We start from the raw sequence: 20,544 nt of genomic DNA on the forward strand, positions 1-20,544 counted from the left end.
TCAGGATATTGTCACAGCAATTTCATATTAGCATCTCCCAAACAAATCAACGTAGCATCCCAAACAAGCGGATATAATGAAGGTGTATGAATTAACATTGCATATGCAGGTGGAGCTGGTTACTTACGATCTGTCACACATAATAAGTTGCATGCCTCCCTGAGCATGGCCAAGAAGAGGGAGCCAAGCTGAGTATATCCAGATGTAATAAAGTGGGTGCTCAGGGGATTGAGAAATATTTCAAAATACCCAACTTGTTCAGAAGGGGAGTTCAGGGTGAAAGCTACAGTTCGCCCAGTATATTGAGAAAATGGCCTAGGAATCTATCATGATTGTTTTTATGGTCAGGTAGAATGACAAAACCTGAGCAGAATACCAACAAAGAAAGAAGGATTATGGTATGGCATACAAAAAATATCTGCGCTGTCCATGGTTCTGAACAGCCCAATCAAAAAGCCTTTTTCATACAGCTGGGGTGGCAATAAAAATATACTGAAAAGTAAAAGTTTGCCGACAAAAGTTTCCTGACCCGCTCGCCTTGTGACAGCCTTAGGTATGAGCCACTATGGAGAATACATTTTGTGAAGACATCGGGCCTGAAGATTTTTATTTTCTCATATGTTTCCCCTTTCAAGCGAGCGGCATAACATATTAAATTGTAAACAGAAGAAGAAACTCAAAATCAATAAACTCTGCCTTGGGGCATACAAGTTTTTGGTTCCCAATTTCCTCAACTTGTCCAAATCTAGCACATGCAAGTTGAAATTGTGTGAAAACTGGCCTTGTCCAGACCTGTATCAAGTGAGCAGTTCCTTCCACATGCATTTTGTGGGATGTAGAACATTTCTCTGGCAAGGCGTCCTCCTTGACACAGACAAAGGAGCAAAGAGAGAGAGGAAAACATGATTAATATTCAAATACTGAGCGATAACTATGTGATCAAAGGTCCAAATCATTTGTTAAAAAGCACTCTAAAAAGACGACCTCTTGACACTTTTCACATTTCTCTCAGCTATTAGGTAATAGAAGTTGGCTTTTTCCCCAGAATACACCAGCCTAGTGTAGAAGATGTGATTAATTTATTATTGGAGCTCATAGTGGAGATTTAAGAGGAGAAACCGTCACCCCTTCTTGTACTGGTGATACAATGATGTATGGAATACTAAACAGCTGAAACTAAACATCTTTTAATAAAGCTTTCAATGTGATTATCTTTAAGCCCTAATGAACAAATGACTGTATTATCTGAGCAATAAAACATGGTTCAGTGGTTTGGCTGTCTTAATTGCAGTAGCAATTTCTGCATGCATTGCAGATGCAGACAGATATTTAAAATGGGAACAAAGTCGCAATGTAATGTCTTGGCAAAGTTGTTACAGTTTGGCCATTACAAGAAAATACAGAATAGGAAACAACAAATAAATAGGATGCATTTCCTCTAATGCTATTTGATGTAAGCTGCTCTGTTCAGAATTCTAGTTTTATTAAATTTCATCTCAGCCAAATCCAAAAAGACATTTATATTGTCCAGTATTTTGCCCAGACCACTTTCCCAAAATCTTGGATAATATAACATTTCTTACCTACAATGTTGAACCAGACTGGCATGTTTGATTGGCTGACGGCAACCACACCCACTGGCTGAGCAACAGCTGCTGTCTCCAGAACAGAGAAGTTGTAGTACCTCTGGGTGAACAGCAGGGGTGAAGGGGAGGGAACTGGTTTACGAATCCATTCAACATAAAGTTTGACAGTGGACCAAAGAGGAGGATCACCACTATCTTCAGCTTTGATCTATGAAAAGTACAAATATTATTTAGACAAAAATGTTCCTTGCTTTTTACTTTTGTCACCTGAAGTTGCTAGCTACAACTTAATAACCTATATTATATATTTGCATATTGATTTGCCAAAACGGTATATACTGTTACTGTATTTTCATGTTGTTGGGCTACAAGCTATACCTCTGTTAAATGAAAAATGCAATTTGAATAGTTTTAATAAGCAACACAAAAAAGTGTTTTAATCTTAGTCGGGGTATAAAACCTGTTAGACCTGTATTTTAGACTTTTACAAACATGTTCTGAAATGCATGAGATTCTTGTATTAGTTTAGCAGTTCATATTTCAGTCTTCTCTCAAATGTCAGTGCTCCATGCCTTTTTTGTATTCATCTATTAAAAAGTAAATTGCAAATCAAATCACAATAACATACTTTGTCAGAAAAATTGCTATTACATAGTTTCCCAAAATTGTTCAGCCCTATTATGCCTGATGCTGTTCTTGACTTAACCCTTTCTGGTTTTGTTAAATCAACGACAGTAAGAAAGCCTAAAAGGGGAATACTGCTAACATCAATTCACAAAAAGTTATTAATGAAATGTTTGTGTGTCTGACAATGCAGAAACAATCACTTATGTTCTACATAGCCCTAAGCCATAACTCTTGACAATTAATAATATTTTTTTCCAACCACCAAATTGATCTGAGCCCTCACAGTATAATGGGATAGCTGTCCCCGGCAGCTCTCTATTTCATATAACAAATAGAAGCATCATTAAGCAAAACAAAAGGAATGTGTTGGGGGAGGCCCTTACATAAGTGATAACAAATAGCTGCAGTCAGGGCCCAGGATGAACCCAGCTGCACAAGATTACACTGATTTTTCTTACTATCACCGAGAAATGAGGAAACCTTTTATGTGTCCTAGATGTTTTCATTTAGGCATCCACATTATTTGTACTAAAGAGGTTGTCTAAGATGTCACTGTATAAAATGTATTTCTCTATTTTGTGTTTGTCTCTTCAGGGGACACTAGTAGTAAAGAGTAGTAAACAGTCTACCACTTGGACTTTAGTGCAGGTTTATTCAGCATAGTTTTGCACAATATACATCTATACTCATTTGTCTGGGACATGAAATGTACTATACAAACAGGGACACTTGTACCATATGTAACTATAAAAAGTAGGGCCTGACCAATATGGGTTTTGTTGTGGCCGATATGAGGCTGATAAATGGGAGTTGGAGCTGCCGATAGCCGATATAATCACCGATATATTTAGTGATGTAAAAATTCACTGTAAATCTTGAATTGTTTAAAAAACTTAAAAGGTTTGGCTCTGGTGGATTTTAAACTGGGTTTATTTAGGCAACATTTATTGTTATTATGTCTCTTTACGTCATATTTACAGACAATAGGTCTGCCTAATGACATTTTTGCATCATATTCTAGCTACTAGTGATGGGTATTCCAGTTTTTTTTAGAGAACTGGCTCTTTTGGCTTGGCTCACTAAAAGCAGCTGACTCTTTCAGCTCCCAAGCGGTTGGGACTGTTTTGTTGCAAGCAGGACTAAACCAGAACTGAACCAGGTCTAAAGCAGGTCTAAAGCAGGACTAAACTAGAACTGAACCAGGTCTAAACCAGGACTGAAAAAGGACTAAACCAGGACTAAAACAGATCTAAACCATGTGTAAAACAGGACTAAACCAGAACTGAACCAGGACTGAGTGTCGGGACTCGGTCTCTAGCTCTCTCCCTCTCTCGAGCCCAAGATTATCCAGCCATCCATCCATCCATTTTCTTCCGCTTATCCAGGGCCGGGTCGCGGGGGCAGCAGTCTAAGCAGGGACTCCCAGACTTCCTTCACCCCCAGACACGTCCTCCAGCTCCTCCGGGGGAACCCCGAGGCGTTCCCAGGCCAGCCAAGAGACATAGTCCCTCCAGCGTGTCCTGGGTCTTCCCCGGGGCCTCCTCCCGGTGGGACATGCCCGGAACACCTCCCGAGGGAGGCGTCCAGGAGGCATCCGGAACAGATGTCCGAGCCACCTCAGCTGGCTCCTCTCGACGTGGAGGAGCAGCGGCTCTACTCCGAGCTCCTCCCGTGTGACTGAGCTCCTCACCCTATCTCTAAGGGAGCGCCCAGCCACCCTGCGAAGGAAACTCATTTCGAGCGCTTGTATCCGCGATCTTGTCCTTTCGGTCATTACCCAGAGCTCATGACCATAGGTGAGGGGCGGAACATAGACTGACCGGTAAATCGAGAGCTTCGCCTTTCAACTCAGCTCCCTCTTCATCACAACGGTCCGATACAGCGACCGCATCACTGCAGACGCTGCACCGATCCGCCTGTGAATCTCACGTTCCGTCCTTCCCTCACTCGTGAACAAGACCCCGAGATACTTGAACTCCTCCACTTGAGGCAAAGACTCCCCACCCACCCGGAGAGGGCAAGCCACCTTTTTCCGGTCGAGAACCATGGCCTCAGACTTGGAAGAGCTGATCCTCATCCCAGCAGCTTCACACTCGGCTGCAAACTGCCCCAGTGCACGTTGCAGGTCCTGGTTCAATGGAGCCAACAAGACAACATCATCTGCGAACAACAGAGATGAGATCCTGTGGTCCCCAAACCGGACCCCCTCCAGCCCCTGACTGCACCTAGAAATTCTGTCCATAAATACAATGAACAGAACCGGTGACAAAGGGCAGCCCTGGCGGAGTCCAACATGCACCGGGAACAGGTCTGACTTACTGCCGGCAATGCGAACACAGCTCCTGCTCCGGTCATACAGGGACCGGACAGCCCTTAGCAAAGGGCCCTGGACCCCATACTCCCAGAGCACCCCCCACAGGACACCACGAGGGACACGGTCGAATGCCTTCTCCAAGTCCACAAAGCACATGTGGACACTCCCATGAACCCTCGAGCACCCGATGGAGAGTGTAGAGCTGGTCCAGTGTTCCATGGCCAGGACAAAAACCACATTGCTCCTCCTGGATCCGAGGTTCGACTATCGGCCGGATTGTCCTCTCCACTACCCTGGCATAGACCTTACTGGGAAGGCTGAGGAGTGTAGTTGGAACACACCCTCTGGTCCTCCTTCTTATACAGAGGGACCACCACCCCGGTTTGCCAGTCCAGAGGCACTGTCCCCGACGGCCACGCGATGTTGAAGAGGCGTGTCAGCCAAGACAGCCCTGCAACATCCAGAGACTTAAGGTACTCAGGACAGATCTCGTCCACCCCCGGAGCCTTGCCACCAAGGAGCTTTCCAACCACCTCAGTGACTTCAGCCAGGGTGATGGATCCGCCTGCGAGTTCCCAGCCTCGGCTTCCTCCTAGGAAGACGTGACGGTGGGATTGAGGAGATTCTCAAAGTATTCCTTCCACCGCCGGACAACGTCCCCAGTCGAGGTCAACAGCTCTCCCCCTGCACTGTAAACAGTGTTGGTGAAGGACTGCTTCCCCCTCCTGAGGCGCAGGACGGTTTGCCAGAATCTCTTTGAGGCCATCCAATAGTCCTCCTCCATGGCCTCCCCGAACTCCTCCCAGCTCCGAGTTTTTGCCTCTGCAACCACACGAGCTGCAGCACGCTTGGCCCGCCGGTTCCCAACAGACCCTCACTACACGCTTGGGCCTGCCAGGTCTTTCCGGCTTCCTCCTCTGCCAGCGAACCCAACTCACAACCAGGTGGTGATCAGTTGACAGCTCAGCCCCTCTCTTCACCCAAGTGTCCTAGACACGCGGCCTACAAAGTCGATCATCGACCTCCGGCCTAGAGTGTCCTGGTGCCGCTCGGGTTCAGATTGGGGAGGCCGTTCCTCCCAGTCACCCCTCTCCAAGTGTCCCCTCCTTGAACCATCACCTTATCGTGGTGGAGGGGTTTGAGTGCCCGAATGATCCTGGGAGCTATGTTGTCGGGGGCTTCATGCCCCTGGTAGTGTCACCCAAGGCAAACAGGTTCTGGGGACGGGTCAGACGAAGAACGGTTCAGAAGTCCCACATGATGAGTTCCAATCAGAGGCCAGTTACGTCACCCGGAATGGCATCACCGGGGCCCCACCCTGGAGCCAGGCCTGGGGTGGGTGCTCGAAGGCGAGCGTCTGGTGGCCAGACCTTCCCCCACGGGGCCCGGCCGGGCACAGCCCGGTACTAGACAGTGCACCGCCCGGGGGACTCCATTGTTCTACTGGGGGACTTCAACGCCCACGTGGGCAACGACAGTGAGCCCAAGATTAGTCCTGGTTTATTTATTTAATGTTGAACTACAGCCAAATATGCACGTTTTTTCTGTCCTATGCACACGCATATTTCTGAAAGTTTGGTTTTCAGCCGCTGCCCGCTGTCAAGCTAACACGAGTCTGCATGCGGTCTGAAGAGAAAAAAAGTGAGAGAAAGAGAAAACATGACTTCCAATAAGGAGTAGGCTCCCGTTGTTCGCTTCAGAGAGCCGGCTCTAAGAGTCGTTTTGTCCGCGACCGACCCATCTCTACTAGCTAATAAAGAAAGTAAACTACTGCTATTAGCCTTTAGTTGTAAATGCGTGCGCGCCGCTGTAATTAATTATATGCATAAATGTCATAATTCACACCTCTATTCACAGCTCCTCCTCACATCACAAGACTGCACTAATAAATGTCCTTTTAATACAGACTCAAACCGATTGTCTGTAAAAAGAATATGTCTCAGTGTCTGAGGATGTAAACAAGAGCACGTGAGTGACGTGACTCTGGGGGTGTGTTCAGGGACAGTACGGCCACACACACAGTACAATTAGTCCGCAGATAAATACTGATGTGGAGCCACATATTAGGACATTTATCTGTCTGTAAATTGGATTAAATGAACATAATATAGAGAGTCTAAGCTTCATAGCGAGGTATACATGCCCACGTAAAATATCGGCACATATCGGCAAGATTTATTCCGACCGCCGATATGTTTCCAGGTGCCCATATCGACCGAAAATATCGGTCGGGCCCTAATAAAAAGTCATATAATTTGCATTTTTTTCTTCAAATGCTTTATTTATAGGATTTGGAACACTCTAACAAAGGCCATGTTGATGCATGTTTTTATATTTGGTAGACACATTATAATAAAGGCTTTAAATTTTATTTTTATCAGTGGAGTGTCTTTTTTTTTTTTTTTTTTTTACTCAATAGACAGCTATCAGTATTTTCAAGTTGGGCCCAAATGGAATTGTCTGCTAAGTGAGAGGAAGTAATTGAGTTCAGTAGTTCTGGTTTTGTTTGCTTGAGAGTTCACCTCTAATGCTCTTTAGATTGGGGGTCCTGAGGTCTAATATGAGCTGCCCACACAGCTGCCGGTATACTATTCAGGTCCTGACCTCTCTGTCAGCCACGTTGTTCTCATTTTAGAGGGTGTTTCTCAAACATAGGTGACCTCCTGCCCTGGATCACATTAAGTTGATTGGATTCTATGCAGCATACTGTGTAAGGAATATGGTTTAGGTATACAGTGTTAGAGCAGGATGTATGTAGATCAAGCATACCATTATGACCATAAAGTATATGCCTTTGATTTTATCATATTTTATATTTTACTGTTAATTTTATGCTGCACCATATCACCAAAGCAAATGAACAAATTATTACTAGTTTGTGAATTTTGTTCACTGACAATGTCAGTAAAACTTTTCTGATTCTGAAGTGAATAACACAGTTGCTTAAGTTGTTGTTATAAGGTGTAGAAGGTTTTGATTGAACACACTTGACAAGGACAATATTGCCTAACCTATAAGATAGAACTGTAATAAACTGGTCATATGCCAAATTAAACAAGGCACCACCAAAAACAGTGACGATAAATAACAAGAAGATGGTTCTAATAGTAAGTGTTATATTGTGTTCACCCTAACCCGAACCCTAAGTCTCACCGTAAGGATGTCAAAGCTGCCTGCTAACATCATCTTCTTGGATGATACCGTGGCAGTCCGGGGGTCAATGGTGAACTTGTCATCCTCATTTCCAGCTACAATAGAGTAGGTGATGTTTCCGTTGGCCCCAAGATCTCGGTCGTAAGCAAAGACGCGGTAGACTGGCTCTCCACGTTTGTTTCTATCTCGCTTCAGGCAGACGGATACGGTACATGAGCTCCGGGAAGGTGGGTGGGTTGTCATTCTCATCTTCAATGTGGACTATGGCCCAGACTGTGGACTGTCGAGTCGCCACTGGACCATCTATGATTGTAACCTGTAAGAAATAGTAGGCAATACAAATTATTCAAAACAAATTACATTTAAATTGTATTATTTATTGAGGTCATATTGCTATATTTCCAATACAGATAACACATTCAACCATTCTGATACCACTTTACAACTTTGCAATAGACCTCAATACAGTTAGCATAAAATTGACTACATTAATTTATGATTTATCATAGTAGATTCATTATCATTTAGTTTAACTTCACTCATAGAATTCATAATGTCAAAAGTAACAAGTACAGTGCATACATCGCTGGAACAACAGAAGTATAAATAAAAGTGAAATCTAATAATTGTTTACATTGTGTATTTTTGGCACAAGAATCATGTTTGATTGCATGTGGGTAGTATGTCAATGCCTTCAATTATCATAATCTAATATCTCTGCTTTGACTGTGGTCGCAGAGTTTAGTGCCACGTGGAGCAGCGCTCACGAGAAATCTGTGTATTATTGATCCCCTGGAGGCGGTGGCAGAGGTCTGATCACTGATCAATTGGATCAGATAAGGGCGAACACCGCTGCTGCCAGCCGGCCTGCTCACTAGACTATTAATTACTGCACAGACTGGCAGCCTGAGTGGCGTGTGGCAAGCTTTGGCTGGAATATCCACTCAAGTGAGACAGCATAAGATTGTAGCAGCAAACGACTTTTGACCTTATCTTAAATATGTGATCATTTTGTAATTAATCTACCTAATGTCCTTACAATAGATACAATGTTCCTTATAATGCAGTTTTACTGTTGTTCAGAGATTTCATTTTGTTGCCATTCTGTGTTCTTTTATATGTACTTGAGACAAGCAAATGTGAACACAGGTTATTAACTCCAAACAAAAGCCACTTGTAGTAGAAAACAACAGAGAGTGTAAGCAATACCATGGGTCAACTTTGGGTTATTTCTTCCCATTTTGTTGAAGGGCATAGAGCTCAACATTTATTAAGTCGTATGGAGACACAAGGGAGGGAAAAAGTTTGCCTCTGAAGTGTTGAATGTGTGATTATCTAGTTAATCTGCATTCAGAGCGGAGAGAGCAACCGAAAATGGTAATCACCCAGCTATCTGTATGCCCAGTGTCTGCGCTTATCAAACGCCTGGGCAAGAGCGACTCCTTTCCTCCCCTGTTCCCCATCCTGAGCAGAGAAGATAACCAAATGATGAATGATTACATTTAGAAAATCCTAAACCAGGGGGCTCCAAACTACAGCTATTCATCACAGTTTATGGAGCCTTCAGGGTATGCCACGGATGTCCTCCACCCTGTCTCTGTTAATAGTAGGCTGTGGCAGGTGTCAGAGCGGCATAAATAATAACACCATAAACACTTTTTTTTACTGTACCTCTAAAAAGTGCTCCGCTTGTTGTTCCCGATCCAGTTTCCTCGCTGTTGTGGTAATCAGACCTGGAAATACAAAGCTTTAGATGAAACAAGATTATGAATAATACTGGCAATCAGCGATCTCATAGTTGGTGTTCATGTTCCTGCATTTGATGATACCATAATTTCCAATGGAGGGCAGGGGTCTATATATCCATATGGGAGATTCACGGTCTTGTGGTCAGAACGTATGATCCACAAATGCTGACTCTTAACATCATTTGTCAGGGACTCCACAAACTCAGCCACATCTTTGGGGTTGAATAATGACTCCACTGTTTGAAACTACAGTGATAAAAACATTTCACTTCTGATTATTTAGGATGGCAGAGATGTTGGACTTTGTACAAGTTTTTGTTTCATGTGGATAGGCCCGGTTATTGCAAAGATATTAACCATAATCCAGGTTAACAAATCCACAAAATGTCAGTTACACAGCAAATTCCCTCATATGATTCTGATCTGCCCTCCAGCTCGGATTTAACTGTATTCTGTATTTTATTGAAAAACTATTGTTGAGAAAAACTATTGTTGTGAAAAACAAGTATTTATTATATTTTAGAGGATCACTTCACATTGCTCTAAAAATCAGAGCCTGTGGCAATGGCAGAGGCACTGACATTTGGCACTTGTTTGTGCGGGACATTGTTGGTTACTGGGGTCACTTGGACAAAAGGACAGAGAGGGACAATATTGATGATGTTTTGACAGAACTAGATTATTCAGATGGGGTGATGACAAGCAAATACATTAGCCCATTTTATCATTTTCTGTCAATGTCAAATTAATGTTAGCTGTGTGATTAACAGAACACTATTTGTATTTTCCAATTGCCTGTCATTAGTCAGTGTACAGTGCAGCAGATCCGAACTGAGCACTGTATGATATGATTAAACATAGTTTTATTGAGTTTAAGTGATAGAAACTTCAGCAGCACTCACAATTTTTTATCTATCTTATCAAAAATCCATGTATTATATTGTCTTGATTGTCTCTTATTTATGTCTTCTGATATTTGTATTGAACATGTAGAAAATATAAAATCATGTACAGATATGTCTCGATAGGATGTAATTTTACTAATGAAGTAAAAACACACAACTGATTACTGTTTAATTTATGAATATGCTTGTGGATAATTTATGAGACATCTCACCTTATTAAACTCATAAAACCACACAATATAAATGTTTTATATGGCAAATCTTAACACAAATCATCAATAAACTTCATATCCATCATAAAGTAACTCCAGTACATGTTATGCAAATCATATCCACTTAAACATGGTGCATTTAGAGATCACACAAAGGACACTTCCCACAGCTTTGCATTAAACATAATAGAAATCTTTATGGAGCGCTGGTGATGAGATTATTTTTGGATGTTTAAATAACTGGATGGGAGTCCTCGTCGTACATGCATAGTCAGCCTCATGCACACAGAAGCATATCTGAATGTCACCTTGAGCCTGCTACGGGGGCTAACTTCAATTAGGCAAATTAGGAGTAAATCAGGAGTCGTGGGCAGGGGTGGGGCCTGTGCAGCAGTACATGAATAGAGCAAGTTACAGCTCTGATAAAAAATCAATGATTTACGCTCTGCAGAACTGCATCTGCCCCAAGTGTAATTAGACATCAGAAAAAAAATATTTGGAAACACCCTCACTTAAAATGTAGGGTACGGAATTTATAAAAACGCACTGGTGGCCTGTTTTAAATCTATAGAGCTTTGTATGTGGACATTACTGTCATAAATTACTGTAATAATCTGTAATGCAGTTTCAATAGCTGCTGTATATAAGGATAAATTGTCTGTTTAGAAACACAGGGCTAGATCGTAAAACCAGCTTAACTATGCAGAATTGATTTGCTGTTTGTACGACAAAACCAATAGAGTCAAATAAAGGGTGCTCGCAAAGGTCACACAGCCACAGACTGAATCGGCAAACTGCTAAATAACAACACTGTGTATTTGAGACACCATTGTTAAAACTTAGAATATGAGTAGCTTATCCTAGTTTAGAAAGTATGAAAGAGACAAAATGTGCAGCTGATTTAGTTTGTGTTATTGTCCCTGCAGTGAAATTTGTTTTCACAGTTGAACATGGTGTATTTTATCATTTGTACAGGGATGAATAACATTGTAAGTTACTAACCATTTTGACTAGTAACAGGTGATGCTGAGGCTTTCTGTCTTTTTTCCCCATTACCAGTAATATATCCACTAATGAAAGTGACTACATGCCCTCAATTGGGAGCTTTTTCAACCCAGCAGTATTAACTAGGCTTCAGCTGATTAAAATGTCAGCACAATTAAACCAGGTTTCATGTGAAGAGCAAGCGAGAAAACAGTCTAAACTTCCAAAGTTTCCCTTCAGTACCTTCCTTTGAAATATTGCTCATACCCATCAAACTGACACTTGGAGAATGAGCATGACATTTTGAAGACTTTTGGGGTCATATACCACTCCATGCTGTCAGATTGTAAACATAAATCAATTTACTTTTTTATTTCAAGCCACAAACTGTCTACAAAGTTCAGTGCCTCTGTGAAGTGTGCAGTATTAATCATTTTAAATGCATCTCCCCCCTTCACTCATGCATGTGTTATTACTCACTAATTGAGTGGCACTGTCAGTCACTTTGCTGTGAAAATTATGGTAATTATTATTCAAATTGAGAGCACTACCCTTTTAAAACTTCTGCAAGTATAGTAAGCAATGTTAGTGGGTGTTGGAAAGATGCCTATAAGAAGGGTCCCAATTTGCATTTTACAACAACATTTTTGTTTATCTGTAATGCGAATGAAATTAGCTAAAAGGATTGGCAAAACAATGTAGACAGCAGGATAGGATATGGCAGATGGCTTCACTCTCTCTTGTGACACAATTAAAAAAAATGTATAGACACATACAGTACAATGCCACTGATAATATTAGAGCGAACTGCCCATTATAGATAGAAATACAGTCCCAGACCACATAATATTTTAACATGTGCTGCTTAGAAGATGTTAAACACAGTCTGAATAATACATATGCCCAGTATGAGAGAGAATAGTTCATTGAGCCCTATAGAGTTGTCCTCTCAAACACACTGTTGTAACCAATTAATTGCCTGATTAAAATGCCACTCCTCTCCTTCTGCATACAAGCACGACAAGCTCTCTGCTCTCTCACACATTAATAACTGTAAGAGAACAGCAGTGTGCCCCATTTTAAATCAATATTAGCCTATTCACCCTGTGCCACTCTGCACCTCTGCATATCCAGAAAAATATCTGAATAGCTTTAATAAACAACAGTGTATGCGCACAACATAGCAGGGGACAGGCTTGGAGAGAATCATGCACACTGTAAAAACAACATACAGAAAAAGAACATACAGACAAGATAACTCAGACTCATGGCCCAAAGAGTCAGACGTGTCTAGTAAGAGCTCCCAAGTCTTCAGTATATCTGCTTTTATAAACATGTTTTAAATTATGGTTTTAAGCTCAAAGTTAAATTAAGTTAAGTTTAAAGCTATGGGAATTCACAATTAGGTCAACTTTTATGCTTTATGGTTGGACAATTAGGACTAGGTTTTAAATGTTAATGACCGAACTTGGCTAGACTCGGACTTGTCCTAACTTGGACTTTATTTATTTCAACTGTGTTAGTACGGGCTACATCTTACTCCTTCAGGGGCTATGAACAATTAAGGCAAAATGTTATATTTTTGGTCATTATGTACCTACTAATTTATACATGTATTTGAAAATTGTCCATTTGAATAATAGACTTTTCATGCATAAATTAACCTAATTTCATTAGTCTAAATACCTTCCCTTGTTTATTTTAGCTGTATTAACTTAATATTTTTCTGTGCAGTAGATCACCCGGGAGTTCTCTTTGGCTCATATCTGACATGCCTTCCATGTAGGCCAGGCTGTTTGATTTTACACTGATGCCTCTTTGAATCAGAAAACAGGTCCCAGTAACTGCTCAAATTTAAATATGTGCCTTTTGTTATTTCCCCAAACTCTCAAATGATTATCTGGGGCAATTTGAAGCTGGCATCTTCACATTGTTCTGTTTTTCTCTATATTTGAATAAAACATTTTACCTCTTCAATTATTATTTCATGGAACCTTCAGCAGAGCTGATACAGAGAAAACTTCAGGATATTACTGAACATCAGCTTTGACAGCCCAGTCTGAAACACGTCTCATTGTGCCGCTATCAGGCTACTGAGAGGTTGACGCACTTGTAAAGCATTGACACCTTGCAAAAAAGTCTAAGTTTTAGTTGGAAATATGTATTAAAATATATGAAATAAAATCTATATCAGCCCCAAAAATCTACTTGCAGTGCAGTGGAAATAATGTGCTATGACTATATATATAGTCATAGCACATTATTTCATATATTATACATTTAGTCATACTAAAAGTACTACTACTAATATTACTACCTATTTATTCTACTACGTTTGATAGCTGACCCACAACTCTTTCACTACATTAAATTCTGTAAAACACAACATTTACATAATTACGTGGCATATTAGTCCCAAACCTTTAACTACCTCTGCAATTATCTTTCAACGAAACATGAACCTTATTTGAAAAAAATAAAATGATGTATTTCTACCAGTGTCAGTTTAAATGATCCCTTCCCTCGGGCTATGTGAACAGCACATTACAAGCTCAGACTCCTTAAGTCAGCCTGATCCTATAGTCACGGGCTTATGGTAAACCCAGGAGCGGTTGGCACAACTTTGGACTCAAAAGTGTTTCAAATCCCATCTAATACTTCGGGAAACCTTTAACCAACTTTAGCTTGGCACTTTTTAAATTTTTTTATCTCACTAAGAAGAGTATAAAGTTTCTCTTGCAATACATCATATATAACAGAAATGAGTAATACCGTGGCTGGACTCTAGGGACCAAAAGTAATGAAAAAGAAAATGACTTTGGTTAATATACATTCTTTATACATCGGAAAAGTTTCCGGTCTGATTAGAAAAAACTCACCCACATGCCAAATGTAATAAAGAACCAAGTGTAATAATTTCATCAACTGCAAAGTGCTTACATGCCAACAATAGTCAAGACAGAAATATTAGATACAGTGAGGTCTGTGGGTATAGTCTGTGTGTGTGGAGAGGCATGTCAACTTTATTTGTGGAGTGGGCGGTCTTTTAATTTACCAAACGTGTGTGAATGATGCAACAGTATTCACCATGTCAAGTGGATTAGAAGACCTCTGAAAGTGTTTTGGTTCGCTGTAGCATTTTATGGAAATTTTACAATTTACCCGTACTATAGACTCGAGCGTAAGTTGTTTGATTCATTGAGTTTTACAGCTGTTAAACCAAAGTTGCAAATGGTTGCTATTACATTGCTTAAATTGCTTGGAATAGCAACATAGCTGGTTCACTTCTTAAGGGAAAGTTGTCAAAGTTTGATTTATGGTGAAAAATTGAATCTGGGCAAACTATTGTGGTCAAAAATATTCATATTAATAAATGTGTATTATTATAATGAGAAATGTATTATAAAATATTTAGCAGTTTAAGTATATTGAGTAAAAAAAAAAATACTGTTGTTTGCTAGACTGAGAATCAAATACAAAATAATAATGGCTTATACTTGCATTGTGCTTTACAGGCCTCTCAAAGTGCTACAGTGTCATTATTATTCATGCACAATCACAACTCATGCCTCTCTAAGGTAGACTGACAAAACCAAGATGGCAACTCTGTGCCAACGGCCCCTCTGTTCATCACTCATCGCACACACACTCCACATTCATATAGGCAAGGTTGGGGAAATACACAACAGCATGCACTGACAAATTAGATTAAGGATCTTTGAAATGATTAAATCAAATTATTATTATTAGGTATAAAGTCCTTAGTAGGTTATTCTCTCACCTGTTTTGGGGTTAATAGTGAAGAAGTTCTGAGGGTTGCCGGCGCTGATGCGATAGGTGAGGCGGTTGGGCATCGCTGTGAGGTCAGGGTCCTGGGCCTGGATGCGAATCACAGACACGTCTTTGGGGGAGTTCTCCATGATGACGGGATGGTAGATGGGGTCTGACGTCAGTGGGGCATTGTCATTAACATCTTCAACCTTGGAGAAGAACAATATAATGAAATTACTGGTCTATATGCAAATTAGAGCAAAAGATATCTGAGAGAGATTTGCTGATATGACAGACTGATAAATGGCACTCAGTTAAATAATGGTTAATTTCAATGCAAGATAATTCAAAAAAACATACAAAAAAAGCATGGCAGACCCTCCATCACAAAAATGTGACATAGTGCACCTTTAAGTGATTTAATTGGTCATTGCAACCTTGGCTTTATGAATCGTATGTCTTATATCTATTTTAATCTGCAATTAGTAGACTAACTCCAGCTCCGGATCGGGTACTTATTTTGCTATCAATCACAAAATGGAAGTTTATTTAGCAGAAAATGCCACAGACGTCGAGCGTTAAATGCACTCCAAATTAATTTCTTTTGTGACACACAGATCTACGATATTTATGGCAAAAACACAGCACTGATTGAGTGTTTGCCGGGAGCTGTGAGCGCCGGTGCACTTGAGCAACAGCACCTGCGTCTGATTAATCTCTTTAGTTTGGTTCGAAGGAAAGAGGCCAAGATCCCTACGCCACACCTGAATTCCCCCAAGCGGCACTTCGGTTTGTGTTTTCATACGCTGCTGAACTCTGGGCTGGAGGAGTGTGAACTGTGGTTAAGGCAGGAGAAATGATGTGTGAGTTTTCCACTGCTCAGAAATCAGGATTATTTAGAGCCAAATAAAACAAGAAGTGAGCCACACAAATTCCCCTGGTGTAGCCCACTTTCTTAAAACAGTAAAGCTATACATCACAGTGAACGCAATTAGATCCTCCCAAGGTGACAGCTGCTGCTTCATTGTGCTAATAAAGGACATAGCACTTCGGACTATTAACTCAGAGACAGACAATGGAAAATATCAAAGAAAGTGTAATTAGCAGTGCATCGGGAGACAAGTGAAATCACTTAGATTTACAAAGAGGTTCTAATTGTGACCAATGCATTCAACTATAGAAGATTTTAAAGGTGCACTAAAGAACTTTTCTTATCTCCATGTAGATGTTATTACTATGCCTAAAATGTTCCACAGTATGGCATTTTATGTATCTGTCTCCATGAGGAAAGCAACTGACACCACCAATCCAAGTCCCAGGTCAGCTCTGTGGAGAGGTGACCATGCTCTCAGCAAGAATGCATGTTTTCAAGATATTTTGGGGCAATGAAAACATGTAATTGCATAAATGCTAGAGATGTGAGTTTAATGTCACACTGTGAAAGATCCCAGACAAAGAGAAAAAACAGCAGAGACTAGCAGTAATTTGTTATGACTTTATTTAGCACAGGAATATAATGTGAAATGGCAACTCCATATGGCCTGTGGTGAAGGGTGTTATTTTTGTTTTATTGTCCCCATTACGAAATGTGTCCTTTGCATTCGACCCACTCTTTAACCAGTGCCTCTGGGCAACCTGTCAGGAGAAGTGAGACACCTCTGTGAATGACAAATGTCTCAATGTCTTTGGTGTCTCTTGTCGATGTTGGGAGAACACACTGTTTGTACTGTAAATTTAAACAGATTATTTCTCTGGCACTAGTTACATAAATGTACTATGTTTGATTATTTGCCAATGTTAGATAATTAAATATAGCTGTAATTGAAGTACACTAACTAAACCACTAAAACCATCCAATAATCCATGAACATTGAAAATGAGAAAATCTTTCTTCCCTGAATAAATGCATTTACAACTAAAACCACATGTGTAGTGTAAATCTGCAATATTATGCATATTGCATGTTGCATGGTACTTATGTAGTGTAAGCTAAGTAATTTTTAAAGTAGTGAGTACACTTAGCATATCAATAATAGAACAGAAATGTACGGTTTCTTATTTCATGCCACTTTGCTCTTGATCCTTTTATATAAAACGATTGAGCTTTTAAAAACACTTAACTGCAGAGCAATTCCATCACTCCATGCACAGTACATTGTTAATTTATCACTGACAGTGCATGTCCAATTGAAGATATAAAAGGCAAGAATTTTGTATTCATTAAGTAATCTTGTGCTTTTTAACCAGTGGTCAATAAGGGTGAAACAAGAACATACTAAAATACAGCCACATTATTATTTCCATTTCTTTAAATTCTGAGGTGAATTTAAAGTGAAGGAGACTAGTGTTGTCACGATACTAAAATTTCAATTTTGATTTTGATATTAAGGAAAAGACTAAGGAATAGACTCAGTCAATTCCGATAGCACGGTCATGGTGAATTTAAAAAAAAAAACACTATGTAATTCCTCATTTGTTCAAGTAGGATTCATAGTGGCCCATGGGCGATTGGGCATATGCTATGTGGTCTTATACTTCTTCAGATACACTAAAGTGTCAAAAGCCTAAACTAATTCAGGGTCATATAGAGCCAAACTAATAAAATTCCCTAATTGTCATAACGTTATGGCTGTTACAGTTATGTATTTTGTGCACTTGAAAGCTATAAACTTTTTCACAATGCCCGCTCATCGCTAGCTAGGCAATTTGCAGAGAAGTATTGACTCATTAGTATTCCTGTGCAGAAATCCTGTCTCATTTGTGATGCATTGCGTATACACATTTGAACATGATACAGTAATTTAGTCATTGTTTTATTTTATTCTCAGGTTAAAAATAGAACCAGAGGTATATAGGTACTTGGGTATGCACTACGAATCATTCTCGAGTAGTGTATGATATTGAAATGCAAGGTGTGCATACCTGAATATAGACTTCGATGGAGGCAGACAGAGGTGTGACCCCCCTGTCTGTGGCATCCACTGTAAGCCAATAGGAGTCTTTGCTCTCAGAGTCCAGGATAGCAGCTGTGTAAATCACCCCTGTTGAGGCAGACACAAAGATAAATGCAGTTGTTAGTCAGGCTTGAGAATACATATCTATTAAGTCCAGGCTATAGTGGGTGTCTTCAGTGAAATACATCAAGCAAACATCTCTAGAAAGGCTTGAGAATACTTAAGTTGCAAAAGAGGGAAGGGACAAATTCGGAGTAAACTTTGTGTCCTGACTGGCTTCACTGACTTTCACAGGCATTATGTTTAGTCACCTTCAATGCTTGGGCTCTTTTGTGGTTAATCACTGCTGACCAAACTGCTCTTGCCGCTGTTGGAATAGTGCTAAACGGACTAGACGTTGACCTTAAGCCAATAACATTCCACAGACACATACACAAAATGGCTTCAGTGTGTTTCAGAGCCGTAAGGAAGATGAGGGGCTGACAGCACGGTGACCTCTTAAGGGCACACGAACAACAGGAGACAAATAAGCATCTTTTTATCCAAGAGGTTTTGTAGAGCTGTCCATCGCATGTACATTATGAATATGAAATGTGGTTCACTCTGTGATTCACTGACAGCGTGTCTTAATATAATGGAAGAGACAGCCTAAAGGTACCACTATACATTCAGTGACAGATACTAGTGCTGTTATGAGGAAAACCTGTATAGTTCTGTAAGAAGTGTGATATATTTGGTTATATTTTCATTAAGGGTGTGCCAGAATGTTCATATCACAATTTTAGAGCTCAGAACATGAATTAGATGTATTCATGATTCATACACTTACATTTTTATGATGCTTAGGTTTAGCAGATAACTAATAATATTAAATTCAGAAGCTAGTCAATATGAGGAGTGGGAGGGTGAGTTGTCAAGGATGCACTGAATGAGAAGATGAAAAATTTGCCAAAATAGCATATTGTCAGAGGAATCAGATCACAATTGAATTTTGTTATATCTCCCAATTTTAATATTCAAAATTGGAAAGTAAGTATAGGTAAAGCAGAAGGAGTGTAGCAATATGTTAAAAAAGTATTTGTTCACCCCTACCAACCTCCCTTTTTCAAACACAATGATTAATACAGTGACTAATCCTGCTTTTCAAAAGATGTAGATATACTCTTTTGTTCTTTTTGTTACCTTTTCATTTAGTGACCCTGTACTCAAACTGAGAGAAAATATCAGGTTTTACTTTAAAAAGCTACATCTTTGAAAAGCTTGTTTTTGAAAATAATTAAAGATAGTAATTACTGTAGAAAAATAATACTTCAATAATTAAAGTATTGTAATACATCAGACAAATAAAAAAAGATTAATCTTACATTACGCAAATACACAAATCAGATAAATGACCTGATTACATGAGTAAAATGTAAAAATACACCAATGCTAATTCACCATGTGAATATGCCTTCTCCACTTTTTCATGTTGTCACATATGCTACACTCTATGACAGTAGTTTATGACAGGAGGTGTGAACATGGCCCCTTCACATGTTTCCTATGTCAGTACAAATAGTGTGCAATTATGACACTGCAGCTCCAAACAACAGGCCCAAGTGTTCAAACTCCTCATTGCTCTCTTGTCCTTGACCATGTCCTTTTCAAGCCACATCTCATCTCCGTCAGAGAGACCAGAGAGCAGAGCTGGCTGTTTCAAAAGCTCTTTGAACTTTAAGACCGACAGACACCATTCACTGAATTCAATATAAATCTGTCTTGACAGCATCCATTCTCACCATAAATAACACACTTCAAAGACTGAACAAAAAATTGAAGGGTCACGGCGTGTTTTCCAATGTAAGAGTGCCTGGTCTCCTCAAGTTTACATCTGTCTCAGAGCTCCAACAGTTCAGAGTCTGAAAAACACATTTCTGGACCTGCTATCTAATTATGCCACAATATTGAATAATCAATCACAAGATGGATGAAAAATATGATGCATAGTTACACTGTGAGTGCAGGAGATAAGGGGGAAACAGAAAACTGGAAAACCAAATAAAAACCTACTAAATTTTACAGATGCTGGATGAATTTCTTTATAAAAGGCGAGTTTGTCTGTGACTTAAAGAAAGCTTCATCCTGCTGTGACAAATCCAGGACCTTGCAAAAGCACTAATAGCACAGCATTGGCTTCTGTCGGCGGCCCATGAGAAATTGCAGGGTCTGCTTCTCCCCTTCCCAATGACAAGAATACCAATTTTTGTTCAAAGCTTGGGAGTGCTAAGATTTTAAGCCAGAAGAGATC

At 40.2% G+C, this 20,544-nt stretch overlaps 1 protein-coding gene across 1 annotated transcript in view; it reads right to left on the bottom strand.

Annotated features, from left to right (window-relative positions):
• Nucleotides 1-20,544, bottom strand: part of LOC110158561 (protocadherin Fat 3) — an 80,131-nt gene that overhangs the window by 49,150 nt on the left and 10,437 nt on the right. The window contains 7 exon segments of the mRNA XM_055148250.1: nt 793-864; nt 1,584-1,794; nt 7,681-7,869; nt 7,871-7,996; nt 9,352-9,413; nt 15,311-15,509; nt 18,223-18,341. Coding sequence (XP_055004225.1) covers nt 793-864; nt 1,584-1,794; nt 7,681-7,869; nt 7,871-7,996; nt 9,352-9,413; nt 15,311-15,509; nt 18,223-18,341 — 978 coding nt within the window.

Source organism: Boleophthalmus pectinirostris, unplaced genomic scaffold (assembly GCF_026225935.1).
Source record: "Boleophthalmus pectinirostris isolate CB_2022bp ecotype Guang Dong unplaced genomic scaffold, ASM2622593v1 HiC_scaffold_12, whole genome shotgun sequence".
Taxonomy (NCBI): domain Eukaryota; kingdom Metazoa; phylum Chordata; class Actinopteri; order Gobiiformes; family Gobiidae; genus Boleophthalmus; species Boleophthalmus pectinirostris.